Source organism: Tenrec ecaudatus, chromosome 7, assembly GCF_050624435.1.
Source record: "Tenrec ecaudatus isolate mTenEca1 chromosome 7, mTenEca1.hap1, whole genome shotgun sequence".
NCBI lineage: Eukaryota > Metazoa > Chordata > Mammalia > Afrosoricida > Tenrecidae > Tenrec > Tenrec ecaudatus.
In genome coordinates, this window is record NC_134536.1 from 44995902 (window position 1) to 45015065 (window position 19164).

General features: G+C 44.6%; 1 protein-coding gene across 3 annotated transcripts in view; it reads right to left on the bottom strand.

Moving 5' to 3' along the window:
* The window catches only part of NCOA7 (nuclear receptor coactivator 7), a 190584-nt gene that overhangs the window by 77874 nt on the left and 93546 nt on the right, over nt 1-19164 (bottom strand). For all 3 annotated transcript variants that reach the window (XM_075554596.1, XM_075554598.1, XM_075554595.1), the window contains exon 3: nt 13087-13313. In XM_075554596.1, the coding sequence (XP_075410711.1) occupies nt 13087-13313 (227 nt within the window). The remainder of the gene's footprint in view (nt 1-13086; nt 13314-19164) is intronic.

Genomic DNA, 19164 nt, shown 5'->3' on the forward strand with positions numbered 1-19164 from the left:
GAAGATTCGACTGGAACCTGGCCACTATTCCTGAGCATTTAGATCAAAGGCAGTATAGATGAATTCCAATCAAAAGGCAGCAAATGCAAAGGAAATTTTCACATCCTCATGGACTACAGACTTCTTGGAGCCAGGGAAGTTGGCCCCTGAAAATACTGCCCTGAGATAATCTTTAAACCTTAAACCAAAACACCCCCTGGAATCTTCTTAAAACCAAACTTTCAAGACCAGTGGTAAGAGTGGTGATACTGGGAGGGTGGAGGGAAGGTGGGGTAGAAAGAGGGAACCAATTACAAGGCTCTACATATAACCCCCTCCCTGGGGGACAGACAACAGAAAAGTGGTTGAAGGGAGACTTCAGACAGTGTACGACATGACAAAATAATAATTTATAAATTATCAAGAGTTCATGAGGGAGGTGGGGCAGGGAGGGAGGGGAAAAATGAGGAGCTGACACCAAGGGCTCAAGTAGAAGACAAATGTTTTGAGAATGATGAGGGCAATAAATGTACAAATGTGCTTGACACAATGCATGCATGTATGGATTGTGATAAGAGTTATACAAGCCCCCAATAAAATGATTTTTAAAATACCAAACAACAGGCTGGCTTGAGTAGTAAAAACAATCTGCTTAGAGAACCATGCTGTTTTTAGAGCTATCTATGTAAGGAACAACTCAAGGGCATGGGAAAAATAACAACATTGGAGAACCAAGAGATAAGAGCAACGTGAAAGATTAGATAAGAAGCTTAGTGTAGTATGGCAGGGACCAGATAAAATCCAGGGATGCACATGGCAGACAACTGGGAGGAGGTGGGGAAAGGAAAATAAAAGGATGAATATAAGGAAGAAAAGGGGAGCGGGGGCAGGGGGCACTAACCCACCCAAGGGGAGGGTATTATTTATATCTCCACAGGGAAAGAGGGACCAGACTTCAACTCAGTGCCCCAAGGTGTGAATGCAACATTCCGGCATGGAGTAGGGAACCAGTGGAGAGGTCTCGGGGACTGGTCCCAGGACCAAATACTAAATGGATGCCTGTCCCTACCCCAGAAAAATTAATTTCAAAGGATGGCATTGAATCTGCAGCTCCGGGAGAGAGACATATCTGATCAGAGCACACAGGAGCAGATGAAGGGGGAGGAGGAGAGAGCAGAGCACATCCTGGCCCACCAGGCCCTGAAGACGATGACCCCAATTAGAGGAGCCAGTCCACAGAGAGGACCACCTGGCCGGCCCCACTATGAGACATGACGTCCCTCACTGACCCATGGCCCTGCGGGGGACAGTACAGGAGACACAGTGTGGGAATTGGGCCTGACCTGATCCCACCACACCTAGGCAAAGCACTGGGGGAGTGCAGCGGAACAGCAAGGGAATGGAGTGGCAAGGTCCCCAGGGAATGCTGAAAGTGGACTTTGGGGCTAGGGTGTGGTGCCCCAACAGACTGGACTGGAAAACACTCCTAAAGGCCAACAAACGATCCTTGAATTAACTACAAGCTTTTTTTCTTGTTGTGTTTTGTTCTTTGTCAGTGGTTTGTTGTTGTTGTTTTGCTGTATATTGTTGCTTGGTTTTGCTCTGTCTTGTTTTTGTGCATGTTATCATCTCTGCAGGTCTGTCTAAATAAGAGAGGCTGAATGAACAAGCTGGAGGAAAAACAATGGGACCGACAGTTCCGGGGGAAATGGGATAGGGGAGGGGGAGGGTAAGGAAGTGGTGTTAACAAACCCAGGGACAAGGGAACAACAAGTGATCCAAATTGGTGGTGAGGTGGGTGTGAGAGGCCTGGTAGGGAACGATCAAGGGTAATGTAACAAAGAAGTATTGCTGAAACCCAGGTGGAGACGGAGCATGAGAGTGGGACAGGAAGAAAATCAAGGGAAATAGAGGAAAGAGCTAGGAGGCAAAGGGCATTTATAGTGGTCTAGACAAAGACATGCACATATGCAAATATACATATGAGGATGGGGAAATAGATCTATGTGCCTATATTTGTAGGTTTAGTATTAAGGTGGCGAAAGGACCTTGGGCCTCTACTCAAGCACTCCCTCAGTGCATGAATACTTTCTTCTATTAAATTGGCATTCTGTGATGCTAACCCTCCTGACACAACTGCTGAAGCCAAAGCAGGTGAACAAGCAAATGTGGTGAAGAAAGCTGATGGTGCTCAGCTACCAAAAGAGATAGCCTCTGGGGTCTTAAAGGCTTGAATGTAAACACATGGCCATCTAGCTCAGAAGCAACAAAGCCCACATGGAAGAAGCACACCAGCCTGTGCGATCATGAGGTGTAGAATGGATCAAGTATAAGGTATTAGTAGAACGAAAACATCTTACCATAGTGAATCAAGGGAGAAGTGCAGAGTGGAGACCCAAAGCCCATTTGTCGGCCACTGAAGATCCCCTTGCAGAGGGGTCTAAGGGAGGAGATGAGTCAGTCAGGGTGCGATGTAGCACCAATGAAGAATACAGCTTTCCTCTAGTTCCTAAATGCTCCCCCCACCCTGCCCCCTACTATCAAGATCCGAATTCTACCTTGCAAGTCTGGGTAGAGCAGAGGATGTACACTGGTGCAGATAGGAGCTGGAGGCACAGGGAATCCAGGGTGGATGATACCTTCAGGACCAGGGGTGTGAGTGCTGATACTGGGAGGGTAGAGGGAGAGTGGGTTGGAAAGAGGGAACCGATTACAAGGATCTACATGTGATTTCCTCCCTGTGGGATGGACAACAGAAAAGGGGGTGAAGGGAGATGTTGGACAGGGCAAGATATGACAAAATAATAATTTATAAATTATTAAGGGCTCATGAGGGAAGAGGGAGCAGGGAGGGAGGGGGAAAAGAGGATCTGATGCAAAGAGTTTAAGTGCAGAGCAAATGCTTTGAAAATGATGAGGGCAAAGAATGTACAGATGTGCTTTACACAATTGATGTATGTATGGACTGTGATAAGAGTTGTATGAGCCCCTAATAAAATGTTTTTTTAAAAAAAGAAGCTCAGATTAGATAAGACCCTTAGAAGGCTCTATGTTAGCAGGGGAGAAATAACGCAGAAAAAGAGGGTGGGAACGGCTGCAAAACTTGAAGAGTCAGTATCATGAAATGATGCCTTTAGAAACGGTGGAGTTGGTATTTAACGAAATTGTACATTCAGAAACTGTGGAGTTGGTATTATTTAATCTCAAAAACAGCAGTAAAGTAAACTTTAGAAAGAAAGCCGCGTGGGGCAGAGTTCTACTCTGCCACATAGGCTCGCCATGAGTCAGTTAAAGGCAGCTGGTTAACTGGTTTTGGAGACAGCATTTGGGGCAGACTAGAGGAGTTGGCTTCACTCTGGCTATGAGAGACAGGACTTGGGGGATTCCACACAGACACAACTGTGAACAGGGGCACAGAGGTACGCAAAAAGGCATAGGCCATTACAACCCACGGGCAATCTGCTTGATCTTCATTGAATATAAGAGGCACTAGGGAATTTAGAAAAAGCAAGCTTGCAAAGGTCATTTGAAATATTTTGAGGCAAACTTAATTTTATAGACATTGGGAAGCTTCTTCCGCCGCCCCCTCACCCCCCGATCCAGCAATAAAGGAATGTGCAAAGAAAGATAATCACAATAAGAACCCTTTATGTAGTGACATGGGATTGACAGACCCAGAGGAGGCCTCCAGTCATAAAGACTACTAATAGAGTCACAGCATGAGTCCAGGGCAAGGGGAATCAAGGCTTCAACTAAAAGAAACAGAGCAGATAGAAATGCAGTGGAGATGTCAGATACCTACCACTGAGCAGGTGGGGAAGAAGAGGGCAGGGCTGGTAGAAAGTATCGTTTCAAGATTTAAGCTACGATGACTTGGATGTTAGCACCATTCACATAATAGGAAAGTCAGGACGAGGAACAGCAATGCATGAACACTGCTGACCTCAGTTATTCTTGTGCTTAGTTCAAGGGCAAAGAGAAACTGATGTTCGACAGCATGCCCACGGTCTGGAGGGAGGAGATGAAAGAATCATTTGTGATTCTGAAGTCTTAGATTAGGTTAAGACTCCCAAGGGAATACATTTAAAGAAAAGACCTGAGAATTGAGGGTAGAAGCTCAGGAAAGCTTAGCTTTGGGAGTGTAAAAAAGCAATGTGTTGTAGGACAGTGGGGTGGGGAGAGGGGACGACCAATTACACAAAATACAGACACGAATGTGATGGCGCAGGGTCAAGGAGAGAACGTGAAGTACAAGAAGGTGGCCTTCACTGTTACATGCTTTGGAGAGGCAGAGAGTATGAAGCTGAGGAATGGATAAGTGGTCACAGAAGGTTTTTAAGGTTAAAAGTGGGGAAACTGAGGGACCTCAAGATACATGAGGTTAACCAGGGGTCCTCAAACTTTTTAAACAGGAGGCCAGTTCACTGTCCCTCAGGCCCGTTGGAGGGCCGGACTATAGTTTAAAAAAAAAAGATGAACAAATTCCTATGCACACTGCACATATCATATTTTGAAGTTAAAAAAATGCAAAAACACCCAGTGGGCAGGATAAATGGCCTCGGTCGGCTGCATGTGGCCCGCAGGCAGTAGTTTGAAGACCCCTGGGTTAACCTATCCAAAAGAGTCGCCTACTAAAATGTAATGTGTTGAAGGCAGGACTGAAGATTTTAAAAACCCAGCTCACTGCCATCAAGGCAGTGTTGACTCACGGCAATCCCTCTGTGGGTTCCATCGATGGAGCAGAAAGCCAGTCTTTCTAGCACAGAGCTGGTGCTCGCTTTGAGCTGCTGAGCAAGCAGATCGCAGCCCACCTCACAACCAGTACAACACCAGGGCTCCTTTGAGGAGTAGTAAAATTTGTAGCATTACTACAGACCACAAAGGGTTTTTATAATGTAAATACGGAACAGCAGCAATTTGATGGTCAGGTTCAAAATGGTTAATACCAGTTTATTCCAGGTCATTCACGTCTATTATATTGACTTTGAAGGGTTTTATTTCTGCGAACTTCCAATTTTCCTAGAGTCACACTTCATACATTCCGTTCTGATCAACAATGGGCACTTGCAGCTGTTTCTTTCCCTTCTCAGTCAGACTACCCCAGCAAAGGAAGAGCCTTAAGCTTTACTGCACCCAGGCCATCAGGCAGGTACCTCCTCCCTTGTATGCTTAGTGCCTTCTGATCGGAGGGGCTCCTCTCTGCCATTGTATCCGACAATATTCCACTGTTATCCATCGTGTTTTCTGACCCAATCTTTTTCGGAAGTATACTGCTAGGTCCTTCTTCCTAGACTGTCTTTGTCTCAGGGGTGTCTGTGCTCATATTTGAAATAGCAATGGCCTAAGTTTAAGCAAGGAGCTCTGGTTATGTGTTGGTGCCAACCACAAAGTGAGCGGTTCAAAATGACCAGATGCTCCTCAAGAAAAAAAAAATGAGGCATTCTACTCCTTTAAAGATTTACCATCACAGATAGGAACTGGAAACACAGGGAATCCAGGACAAATGACAACCTCAGGATCAGTACTGAGAGGGGCAATACTGGGAGGGAGGAGGGAGGGTAGGATAGAAAGGGGGAACTGATTACAAGGATCTACAAAGAACCTCCTTCCTAGGGGATGGACAACAGAAAAGAGGGTAAAGGGAGACGTCGGACAGTGTTAAGATATGACAAAATAATAATAATTTATAAATTATCAAGGGTTCATGAGGGAAGGTTGGCAGGGAGTGAGGGGGAAAATGAGGAGCTGATACCAAGGGCTTAAGTAGAAAGCAAATGTTTTGAGAATGATGATGGCAACAAATATATAAATGTACTTGACACAATGGATTTATGTATGAATTGTGATAAGAGTTGTACAAGCTCCCCAATAAATGATAAAAAAATTAAGATTTACCATCTTGGAAAGCCACATAGGGAAGTTCTGCTTTATAGGTTCACTAAGAGTCAGAATTTACTCGATGTCAGTGAGTTCGATTTTTGGGGAGCTTCAAGCATCATCATAATATACAAGCTATAACCCTGTGAAAAACAGACAGATGAATGGCGGAAATAATTTCTGTAAAAGTTGCTATGTGAGAACTCAATTTGCTGTGCAAACTTTTGCCTTTGACACAATAAAATATTTTAAATGAATAATTAAAAATATAATTGAGTTAAAGAAATTTACTATGAAATAAGAGCAGCATTACTAAATCAGTGAGGAAAGGATGTTCTTTTTCTATAAATAGAAACCCAGGATCGATGAACCTATACAGTTAGCAAGTAGAATAGGTTTTTTTTTTGGGGGGGGGGGGCTTCAGTAGGACGGCAGGGAGTAAATGGGGGCTGATGTCAAGGAGTTCAAGAAGGAAGAGAATGTTCCCAAACGGACTGTGGCAGCGATTGTCCAATACTGCTCGATGTGATTCAACTATGGAATGATATGACATCTATTCGCTCCCAATAAAATGGTTTTAGAAACTATATATATACATACATACATACATACAACTGCAAATTACGGGAGATGTATTAGAGTTCGACTGTTAAGGAGTCTTGTTCTGCCAGGAGCTCACTGCTGTGTGCTCTGGAGCATGAGACTTTTACTTAATCTAAGAGACAGTATCCCTCTCTCTATAAAACGAGGGTGCCAAACAAACTCCCACGGAGGCTTATTTTCAGAATCGTTATCATGGCTATAGGCTGCAGTGGGAGCTGACTCATCGTCACTCCAGAAGCAACAGAACAAAGCACTGACGGCTTGTGCTATCTTCACGATCACTGGCATGCTCGTGGCACTGTAGCTGAGTCCCTTTCACACTAGGCAGCTCATCCGCCAGCGCTCTACCAGCCAACAGTCCGTTGTAATCTGTAGGATTTCCATTGGCTAACTTTCTGATGCAGATCACCGGAAGATTTTTCCCCATCTGTCTTGGTCCGGTTCATTGCTGAGGATTTGAAATAACCATGGCATAGCTCCCAGTGTCAGCGCCATACACGCCACCATGGTACATGTTGACAGAAGGGCGGTCAGCTGTACAGATGAACTACATTTATCAAAAGCATTTTGCCTGACTGTGAAATAAGGGCTTGGAAAACCCAAAAAGCTATTATTAAATGATGTTGAGTAAAGGTTGATTTGGGGAAGTTTTAAGGTAACTGCTGCAAAGTCAAGGAGCCGTGGAAACCTCCGTCGGGATGTCAGGAACTGGAACGGACTCTGTGAAAACCTCCGTAGGGATGTCAGGAATTGGAACGGACTCTGTGGAAACTTCCGTAGGGATGTCAGGAATTGGAACTGGCTCAATGGCAGTGCCAATGGGCACATCGATTCAGATCAATAATTAAGGGTAAAGAAAAAGCACAAAATATAATTGCCTTTGAATAAAATATAGGACTTACACTTGCTGAAAGAATAAAGTATTCTTTAATGCTCACTTTTCAAGTATTGGCCATAGTACATAAAAATGCAAATAAAATGTTCAGCATTGCTATTCAGCACGTTGTGAATAACATCTGAAATACCTGTATCATAAGGTGTTACAGTAAAACCCAAAGGTGGCTTCAAAAGTTCAATGAAAAAATGCCATTATGTTCTAACTCATTGAAAAAGGTCTGAAGCCCCATCCTGTGTGATGATGAGCCATACTTCATCTTTTGAGATTGGAAAGGGTTAGAGTGGTGGAGAGGAATGATGTTTGTACTCAATCTGAACTCTGCCGGTGGGAAAGGCCAAGCAGTAATAGTCCTTTCCTCCCTTCAAGTATGTTACACACTCTGTAGCCGCTAAGTCATACGGAACGAAAGTCCTGAACATGGCTCCTCATGGCAGGTAAGCTATCTATCTTACAACGTGATTTGTCTCAGAACCCAGGATGGCATGCGGCATGTGGGAGGCCCTCAGTTAGCTATGACGTGAATGAACCCAAGTGATCAGGTAATGATCTGACTTGTGGATTATTTTATCTGTGAAGGGTCTTTAGAGTTCAAGAGGAAAAACTGTGATTTGAAATGATTAACATGGACATTGTTAATAGATTTACTGTTCATGGACTTACTATTGAAAAGCTGAATTCTTTCATCATACGCCAAAGGTTCTCACCATGCCAATCTCTGACTATATAATCACAAAATTGACCACACATGAAAAGATTGTTGTTTTTTATACTCACCTCTGAAGCACAATGCTCTAAAAGTCCCACTTTTATGATCCACGATTTTCATTAACCCTTTATATTAAAACACAGCTTAATCTTAATCATAATCCTGTAATCCAGGTTAGATTTGCACAACCTAACTCTAAGAATTCTCCAGCTTCTCCCAGCCTTAACCCTGCCTCGCTGTGTTTTAGTTAACGATTTTCTCTGCACTGAGGTATCATCTATATTTTTAAAATTTCTATTCCTATCTCCATGCCCATGGAAAGATATGTACTATTCTAAGATGAACGGATCATGTATTCTTTAATGTAAACATGTTTTGTGATGAGATTCATGTCCCTTTAATATATATTTAGCTCCTGTAACATGATGTGATCTTCTCAATACATTTATAAATATTCATGTATGTTTTTGTCAAATTTAACTAAACTTTAATAGTTAATGTTGAAGAAATACATGAAAACACATTATTACTTGTTTTGATTCATCTTTATGTAACCACTTGGCTTGGTCAAGCACTACTCTAGGTGACGTTTTGATGCCTGAAGTTCCCGTGGCAGGTAGACATGCACTTTGAATCTTTGGCAGGACTCTACAGGTGAATCACAGTACGGACCCTGAGGAATTTGGAGCAAAGCCCTGCCATCCTCTGCAGGTAACGTCTCTCCTTTTAGTAGACAGCATTTAGTTTGTTAGGGGGATTTGGCAGGAACTGAACACGTAAACCATGGGCCACCAAGTTACCATGCAACCTGAGCTGCCCATCACAAACTGTGTTGCCTCACCCAACAAGCCAGACCGATGGCACTCTATCACAAAATGATAGTGTAGAAGACAGCAGGCTCCCAGCCCCCAAAAGCACCAGCACCTGGTCTCTCCCAGTCTCCCCAGGGGCCTCACCAGGAGTTCCCATTGACTGAGGGAGAGGAAACACAGGCGGGCTCTGGGTGAAAGGCCCGGACCAGGGAGAAGTGGACAGCTGCCGCACTGTGGTCCTTTTCTGGGACTTCCTTTGGTGGGGGGGGGGGGGGGAGGAAGGGAAACCGCCTCGGAGGCAGAACACTAAGCTACGCATCTGGGTGCTCTTTTTGTTTCAAAGCAGAAGTGGCCCGAGACACTGAGGCATGGGATGTACACAGCGGCTTGACCGGCTTCAGTGTTTCCCAGAGTGTGTGAGACTGCTGCTCGCTGGGGGCACTGGAGCATCCAAGGGGCTACAAGAGCAGATGGCGACACTTTATCCTGGATTATACCGGCCACAGTGCGCATGGTTTTAACTGCCAGGAGGGGCTGAGTAATTTTTTTTTTCCTCTGAAAAGAGGTGGGCAGGTTAAGTAAGTTTGGGGACCTAAGCGTTAGACAAATCCACTTGCATGTTTTATACAGAAACCCCTGCCATAAAGTCGACATCTCACCCCTAGAAGGCAGAGTGGCACCGCCCCCCAGGGTTTCTGACACGGAGTCTTGAAGAGCAGATGCTTCCCTCGTAGCTGGTTGGTGTGAACCACTCCCTGGGCAGTAAGGAAGCCAGTGCTTGAACGCGTGCATCTCCAAACGCACATTCATGGTCTCTCTCCCCACTCAGGGCTCCAGGGTGTCAGTTACTCACGCCGTGCTTTTCCGCATTCACCAAATGGCGTCATTTCTCAGAGTGCCTTTTTTGAACCTGCTGCTTGTGTTTGGGTTCGGTCCTACCTGAGAGCGCGGCCCCACTCGGTGCTGCTTCACCCTCAGCTCTCTCTCGCATTCCTCTCAGGGACTGGCTGCTCCCTTTGGAAACTAAGCTCCCTGGGCAGCTGCACACCAAGGACAGACTAACACTCGACCCTGCGGACGGAAGGCGGGCCCAGCCCTCTCTAGGGTCTTTCCTTTTCTCCCTGGACTGGAAAGAAGCCATGGGACTGCTCTGGCTGGACTGATGCCTGATGCTCCGCCTTGTGGTGGACACAGCCTCCTGAGATGGCGGTCAGACACACCGACCACCAGACCGTGCGCTCAAGTCAACCTGCCGGGAGGCTGGTAAGCCAGAGCCACACGTGGAGAGGACCGTGAAGCCCTGCACTGCAACGGCCGACATTATGGTTTCGCTACGCGCTGGGTTCGCCGGGAGAAATGTCCCAGAGCAGCTGCTTTCATCAGCACTGTGGGAATGAGGGGGAAATGAGGAGAGAAAGCATAATGGGTGCAGGCTTTCAGTTTGACATCATGAAAATATTTTGGTGATTATACAAACTCGAGAGTTTAGCTAAATGACAATGAACTGCTCACTGAAAAATGGTTGATTTCATGTTAGCAAATTTCATCTCAATAAATTTTTTTGGCAGGAAATCCATTAAGCTATGTAATGCATTACATAATAATCATATAAACCCACTGGAATGCTGTAAATTACATGCTTTGCACTGCAAGTACTTCATTTGGCTGTCTTGAAAGAGCCTCGCAAACTCAGCCCTCGTTACTACCCAAAGGAAGCAAGTCTGTCTTTGAGAAGACCTGTTAGAAAACGCAACCCAAAGCACCGAGACCCCAATCTCTCTTGTTGTGACTTCTGCATAGGAAGGGCCAAGTCTGAGACACCGAGGAAGAAGATTCATTGCTTTGCCACACAGCCAACTGTTAAGCACCATATTCTCGAAGGCGCCCCACACCCTCTCCCTGGCCCATCTTCTTTCCCTCGGTCTAGCGGCCCTACGTACCTGTTTGCCACATCACGCTTTGACTCCTGATACCCTGTGCTGGAGTCCTAGGGACCAGTGGTTAAGCACTCGGCTGCGACCAGACGGCTAACGGTTTGAACCCAGAGGCAGGCCACTGAAGAAAGCTGTAGCCGTGGCCTTCCCCAGAGACTGCGGCCTGAAAGCCCTCCTCCCCCCGAACAGTTCTTCTCTGTCCTACGGGGTTCTCATGAGTCGGAATCTACAGCTACGAGTTTATACTTGGCTGATGTCGATGAATCTTGGCTGAAGGCAGATGTTCCTTTGTATTCTGTTGAATGTGCAAAGGCTTCCAACTGTGTGACTCATCACAAATTACAGCCAACATTATAAAGAACAAAATTCCAGAACCCCTAATTGTGGTCATGTGGAACCGCAGTTATTCAAACGGAACAAGAGGATGCTGGGTGGCTTATTAACAGGAAAGGTGTGCATCGCGGTGGCATCCTTTCATCTTACATACTCACCTGGACGCTACCAAATAAGCCAAGAAACTGGACGGCATGAAGGAAAACGTGATGTCCAGTCTGGAGGGAGACCGATGAACAACCTGCAATGTGCAGATGACACACGCCTGCGTGTGAAGGTGACAAGGATTGGAAGCAGTTACTGATGATGAAAGATTACAAATTTCAGTATGGAAACCAAAGTCTTGCAACGAGCCCAATAGACAGCATCACAATGAGCGGACAAAAGCTCTCAGGGATCCCATCGTACTTGGAGCCTTAATCAACGCTGGTCCATGCAGCATGCAGAAACCAGACTGAGTGTTGCTGCGCTGGGCAATCTGCTGCCAAAAGGCCTCCCTCAAATGCATAAAAGCAAGGAGGTCGCTTTACAGAGTAAGGGGTGCCCAACTCAAGCCACGGTGATTTTAACTGTTTCCTCTGTAGGTGAAAGCTGGGCAATAAAGAAAGACTGAAAAACTGATGGATTTGAATTATAGTGTTCAAGGATACTGACCATTCAAGCAGTCCTTGGATTATGAATGAGGTTTGTTCCTAAAAGTGCCTTTGAGAATGGGTAAGCTAGTTGAAACAGGTGCGAATGGTTCTTATTCAGTCTGATCTTTAGTGTAGGAAAAGGAGTCCCAGGATGATGGATAAAGCATTGACTGCTGCCTGGAAGGTTGTAAGTTCAAACTCGCCAGCCACTTTGCCGGTGAAAGATGAGGCTGTTTGATCTCATAATGATTTTACAGTTTCAGCAACCCTCTATAGTCATTCAGAATCAACTCTAAGGCAGGGTTTGGGTTTTGGGGAAGTTCAAGAAAAGACTTGAAGTCTTTTCAACACTTAAAAGCTACACATGCACGAAGCGGAGAGGGGACCATGATAAGGAACCTGCTGCAAGCAGGGGTTGGTTCAATAATTTAAAATGGAGAGAAAATTCATATAACATCAAAGGGCAAATAGGAAATGCCCATAAATCTGACATAATCTAAGGACGGCCTGCATCATGGACTGCCAGAAAAATCAACAAATCTTGTCTTAGAAGAAGTATCGCCAGAATGTTCCTGAATAGCAAGGATGGCAAGACTGTTTCACCTGCTTGGGATATGTATCCAAAGGGGCCAATCCCTGGAAAAGAACACCGAGCTTCATAAAGCTCAGGGTCAGCCCCAGAGAGGAAGAGCTCCCCAAGGGGAACTGACACAGTGGCCGCAACAACGGTTCACACATGGCAACAAGTGCGAAGACGGCAAAGGGCAAGGGGATGCTTTCTCTGTTCTCCATACGGTTGTTATGAGTTGGAATCAAACCACCAGCACCAGAACTGCCCGTTCTTTACACTTCTTTCTGACCATATTCTCGGCTGGTGAGTGACAGCAAGAGATGAAAGAGCCCAGAGAGGCACGAAGATCATGTCCACCAGGTGAGATATGCCGCTGCTCATAACGCAGCTCACTGGGAACCAAGGCACTGCTCCTCGATCCATCGCCAGGCGGGTCCAGCCACAAGCACATAGGCCCACATACAGGGGTCACCACAACATGAGGAACTGTATTAAAGGGTCGCAGCATTAGGAAGGTTGGGAACCACTGTGCTAGACAATGCACAAATAAGATATACCAATACATGTATCACACTGCCATCCCTGTGCAGATTATCATCGAGCAAATGCCTGAGATACATTCTAGTTACTCGATAATCTGTTGCCATTACTAATGTGACCATGCAACATTAAACCCGTTAAAAAAAGCATTATTTTAAAATCAAACTGCTGCAGCTACTGCCATTGCCACGTACTTACCAGTATTATAGTATCTCTTTAGTTCTGTCCGCTTGACCTCCTTTATCTGATTGTGTTTTCTTTTTTTCTTCTCATCAGTAATGGACTCCTCGTGATCGACAGGGAGGCTGCACTTGTCTTGCTCTAGAGTAGCTGTGTGAGGATCTTCTTTTCCAGTGTGAGTCCTTGTAGCAGTGGCTGAAGTGGTCTCTGCATTTTGTTGTTTGGCTTGTTTTTTCTTTTTCAATCTAGAAATGAAGGGTGAAAAGAAAAAAAACACACTGGAACAATGATTTCCTTGTATGTATTAGTTATATTAATTTCATTACTTGCATTTCCTACTATTTATTTCCTGTCACTGGAAAGTTCTTATATACAGAGCTGTGTCCTTCCTTTTATTTTATATGCTGAATACTTATTTCTCAAAAATTTATTGAATAATGTTCTAGGCCTTAAGAAAAACTAGGTTTTTATATGTTAAGTATTTCCCATCAAAAAATACAGCTACCCTACTATAATCTTTCATGTGATATGACTGATATGCATACACACAAGGACGATTCAAAAAACTGCATTATATTTTTCTTATGTATTTTTCTAGAAACATTTGGGAGCCCCGAAACCCTGCACATGTGTATATGTGTGTACGCTTCTGGTTTTCAGGGGTGGATTTGGACTGGTCAACAAGCAGTCCATTAAATTGACTCATATTCTGAACATTAAAGTTTGGCAAGGTATGAACTGCTTCAGGTCTGCTTTTTACACAAGACTAAAGGACTGGTGCGAGTGCTTCATTTTTGGATAGAAAATAACCAGGACAACACATAATTATTGTGGTTATTGGCATAATTGCTGACTGACACAGTAGTTAATATATTTAATGCTCTTAAATCTTTGCTCCAAAGTTAAAGATGCATACGAGATAAAGCTTACCATAATTCGCTTAAATCCAATAACTCAACCTTTTTCAGTTACCGTGTGAATCTGTAATTAATTGCTATTCACTCTTTAATTGTTACTTCTTCCTGAAAATGTTTTCAACTTTCCAGAATGTAGACCTTTGGAGAATACGGGTGTTATTCTCCAGCACATGCACCAATCTGCTCTACCAGAAAAGAGACAGAGGTTGTTTCCCTTGTCCTTTTCGTTCTTCTTCTTCTTTTCTGCCTCCTCTTCCTCCTCCCCTGGCTCTCCGGCACAGTCAGCATCTCTTAGTCACTTCGGTTTTGTTTCTCTGTTGAGCAGCTGAACAATTTGGATAAACAGCCGTATAGGGAGGGAAAGGTCACTGTAGGAAATCTGGAACTTAGGCTTAATTTTACACTGCTTTGCTCTGTGAAGTTGGCGAAATCAATTAAACAGTCTGGAGGAATATCCACGGAGGCTTTGTCCTTTGAGAGACACTGACTTGAGGGTACAGACCTAGCTCCTAAGCCTCAGATTATTTCATATATTAGATGGTGGTAACAATCATACTTCATTAACTGTGTTTTATTAGTATCAGCGGGGATAATATACGTCAATATGACAGTATAACAACAACAAAATAACAAAAAGATTAAGAATGGTAAGGGCCCTTATTATAATCATATGATAGCATGAAAGCTACATGTGATAATAAATAAAACACATTCCGCTCTGGAGATCAAGGTCTGATATCCCAAAACACCACCACAACCAGGCTGTTACTCACTGACCACTGTGGGAGCTAGGTTCTTTGATTGTATTGGCTAACACATGAGCATCTGGCCTCTGAGAGAGGAACGGGAGTGGGGGTGGAGGATGTCAGGGATCAATACACTCCCAATCTCTTCGTCTAGCTATCTTTTTGTTTACTTATTTGTTGTTATTGTACGGTACAGTCAAATCAGTTGTGATTCCCAACCATAACAGAACAAAACATTGCCCGGTCCACTCACATTCATGACTGTGTGTAGAGCCCATTGCTGCAGTCCCTATGTAAACCCAACTCATTGAACATCTCCTGCCAGGAGCGAAGTCCTTCTCCAGGGACTGCCTTCCTCGCCAAGATGTCAATTATTCATCAGTCTGAACAGCCAGCTTTCATGGGCAAATGGGACAATTGGAAATGCCATGGTTTGGGTCAGATGCACCTTAGTCTCAAAGTGGCATCTTTGTTTGTGAACATTTTAAAGGGTTTTGTGGGCAGATTTGCCTAATGCAATCATCATTTGATTCCTTGCTGACGGCTTCCATGACTGTGTATCAAAGTTGTGTGCAGTGACTTAACCCAGCCCTTCTAGGTAGAGTCTTTCAATCTTCCACTAAGGGCCGGGGTGGGACTATGAAAATATGATATATGGAACCCTAACAAGCGAGGGGCTGATCATAGTGCCATCCACTAGGCTTAAAATGAGCCACCCCATAGGCAGAAAAGGCGGCTTTGCAACCATCCATAGAAAAGAGATGGAGTGGACCTTGGGGCCCAATCTCCCTGCACTGGGAACCTCTCGGCCTAGGAGTCCGAGCTATATCTAACACTAGAAGCAGCAAGAGACTCAAGAAGCAAAGGCAAGGAAAGGGCAGCAGCAGAACCAAGAGACTGGCAGGGGATGGTGCAGTGGGTGTCCCAGCTTATGAAGACAGAGAGCTGGGTGTCTCTGGGCAGAGGCCTTGCTGACAGAGTGCTATCTCTGGACCCTTGGTGGAAACAGGTTTGCCAATTCACAGAGTGAAAGCTGAGTGCCTACAGGCCAAGATTTGGTGGTGGAGCGAACTGCCTCTGAACACTACGGGCAGAGCTAAAAGAACTTTGTAACATTTGTCCGAGCATAGTCAGGGGACGATGTGGCTGCGAGGCCACGAGCCAGGGAGAAGCCTGCTTGCAGGCACTAAAATGAGCGGCTGTTTGATCAGAGAACTGGAAGCTGCTTTATTTCTGATCTTTGATTGTAAACTGTGACTTTCCCTAGACAACCCTGTATCTGTAAGTACTGTCTGTGAGCCCGTGTGTCCACTGCAATGAATGATCAAGCCCAGTGGAGAAGTAGAGAGTGTTGTGGCATCCGTATTGGGAAAGAACTTGGAGGGCAGAGGCTGTCTTACCTCTGCCTCACAGAAATCAGGTCTTGGCAGTTTATCTTGAATGTCTTTCTCCCTTGTGAAGTTAGAGGTGACCAGACACCTTACCCACAGCATTTTTACATGAACAAAATGAAAGCCATGATATTACCATGGATTATTGGTCCCATTTTTGTTTTCTTTGATCTTATTATATATAACAAAATAAGCCACAAACCAGACAAAGTTGAAGGCTCATAAAAAGGAATTAGAGTTAGTAAACAATTTATTTTCAAAGTTTAAACTTTTTTTCTGGTCAAAGAGTAGGCAGCTCTTTGCAAAGTTGAGCAGACAATGTTCCTAATAAAACAATTTCTCTCCCTATCAAGTTTACTGAATGAGTGCAAAATCATGGCATCCCAGATATCATATCGCTCTCAGGTCTTGACTTTACTTGCTTGTCTGTGCAAAATGCTGGTCTCTGAATCCATAATCCTGGCTGAGGGGACACTGATCTTGTTTTGATCTGTTGGCTAGAGTGGCCAGTCAAAAACATGCTAGCAAGGAGCTATCTTGCCCTCTTCACAAACAATTCCTCCCAGTAGGAGAGAAGACAATGAGTAAGAAGCTCATATACCACTTAGGTTGGTTTAAATGGCCTCATTCTACTGTCTTGTTAATAATTGAACTCATTCAGATCTAGGGCATGCGCTGTGATGGACAGCAGCACTGTTTGGGGTCATCTCATTAGAAACTAATGTTCACACATGGAAGTAACAAAATGGGAGACAATGTTTTATTCATGATGTCTCTTTTCCCCAGACAAACGAGCATTGTCAACACATGTAGCCATAGAGAAAATGCTAGAAAGTAATGCTGCCAACTGCTCTCCAGCAGTTGCACAGTGAGAGCACAGGGTAACGCTATGTTGCTGTGGAACTAGCTACAGTTTGTGTTCTGACGGGAGCACCCATGAGCTTTTGCTTCTCTAGGTTATCATAACTGGAATGAATGTAGGCTATCAATATCATTGGAATGTTCTGATCTTGGAAATGGAAAGCAGTTATGTTTTGGGATGCCCACTTTTTAACATACTATTTAAAGCAATAACTATCTGTACAGAATAGACCTATAGAGGCACACAAAACACTGGTAAAGAAACCGCGTAGCAAAGGACAGTGACTGGGAAGAAACTGAGAAAAATTACTTTTCACTACATTCCCTTTCTGTACCTTTGAAATACATACTATGTATAATAGTGACATTAAAAGTTTCAAGTCTGTCAAGTCTCCTTATTAACTACAAGAATAACTTAAATGTTTTTTTTAAGAATAACTTAAATGTTATGGAAATTTTAAAAGTTTTATTTTTTCAAAAAGAATCGTGGAAGACCTTTCTTCTAACAGTAACTACTACTGAGTTGACGAATGACTGAACCGCTATGCTAACTAAACCTTTTACAAATGTTATCTTATCCTCACAGACGTCAAGTGGGGGGAGCAATTAGATCTTCACTTCACAGATACGGAAGGATGCGGGAAAACAAGGCCTTTCCCAAGAGCACAGAGCATCCTGGAAGCCACAGAGCTAGGGTTGAGCCACTGGCCAAAGGGCCTCCCGGCTGCTCTCCCCTTCCTCAAGTGCTCTGTGGCACGGAGTCTCTAGCCTCCTTGGTCTACCACCCCTTTCAGGCGAAAACAAAAATGCAGCCCCCGCCTGGATGTCAACATTTTTTGTACTATAGCACATAAGCCAGGAAAGAAAGCGTAAGTATTTGCTTTTGCAAGGCTGCTGGATCGTCTCCGTGCCCCCCTCCACCCCCCCGCTGGGAAACACTTGGGGAAACACTGGCAGGCAAGTAGGTCTTTATTTGAAAATAAAACCCACTGCTTTGGAAACTATGAACTATCTGGGGAAGGAGGGGGCTCCAATGGCAAGTGCGTTTACAGGAAGGAAAGACTTGGGCTTGGGTCTTGGCTTGCTCAACAGTCCAGCTTGGTGACCTTTAGAAAATACAGTAAACTCCTTGGGACTTGAAATTTAAACAAAAGCAAGAGGTTGACATGGTTTCCAAGGTCCTGTCGGGCTCTACATTTACACTTGGCTGAGACAATTAGGAAATGTGCTAAAAGTAGTTTTGAGGTTAATTTCTTTCTTTCTTTCTTTTTTTTTTTAAATCCAAACAAATCTTCCCTAGAGTCTTGCTTTTCCCTTTGTTTCCATTCTCATCTCTCGTCTGATTTATATCTTCCTTCCAGGGCGAAGTTTCCAGCACTGGGAAAGTCCAGAGGTCAGGACAGAAATACCAAGGATGTCCAAACAAAGCAAGACTAGCAAGACCTTACAATCCCAAGAATACCCTGAAATTGGGGGCTAATGCTCACACCTCCACGACACAAAGAGGGAAAAATGTCAAAATTGACCAATCATTAGGGCAAAATAGTCTTCCTTAATTATAAGACTTATCAAAAATTGCCTCTCAAAATATATATATGGTCTTCCAAAATTTTGTGAAAAAATACCATTATTGCCCCTCGCCCCCCCCCCACCCAGTTATGGGGTTTATTAGGGAAGGTAACAGGTTACCAAAGTTCGGGATACAGTTCTTCAGTCCAGACAGGCTCTTCTTAGCTCTGCCTACAAGCAGGGTTCTCTTTGGTCCTTGGCTTCTCAGCCATGCAGCCTCTTGGTCCTGCTCTAGAAATGTTACAAATCCCTTTTGATAATCAGTGGCCAAAGGACGTGCCACTCCACTATAACCCCAGCCTGAACGTACTCAGCCCTAGCACTGTGGGTCAGCACACGTGGCTCTCTGATTGCACCCCCAGTGTACAAGCAAGTCTCCTGTTAGAAGGCACGCAGCTTTCCTTGCCCTGGCCCACTGCTCTGGCTCGGCTCTGCTGCTGTTCTCCGGCCACTCCTCTGGGGACACCTATGCCTTGACCGAGGAGGGTCGGTGGACAGGGATCTGAGTGCAAAGGACACTCTCCACTCTCAGCTTTTCTTTCTGCATGGTCATGAGCCCTGCCTACCCTCACCCCCCACTTCTGAGCTAGGTAATTTTAAACCAAGTAGGAT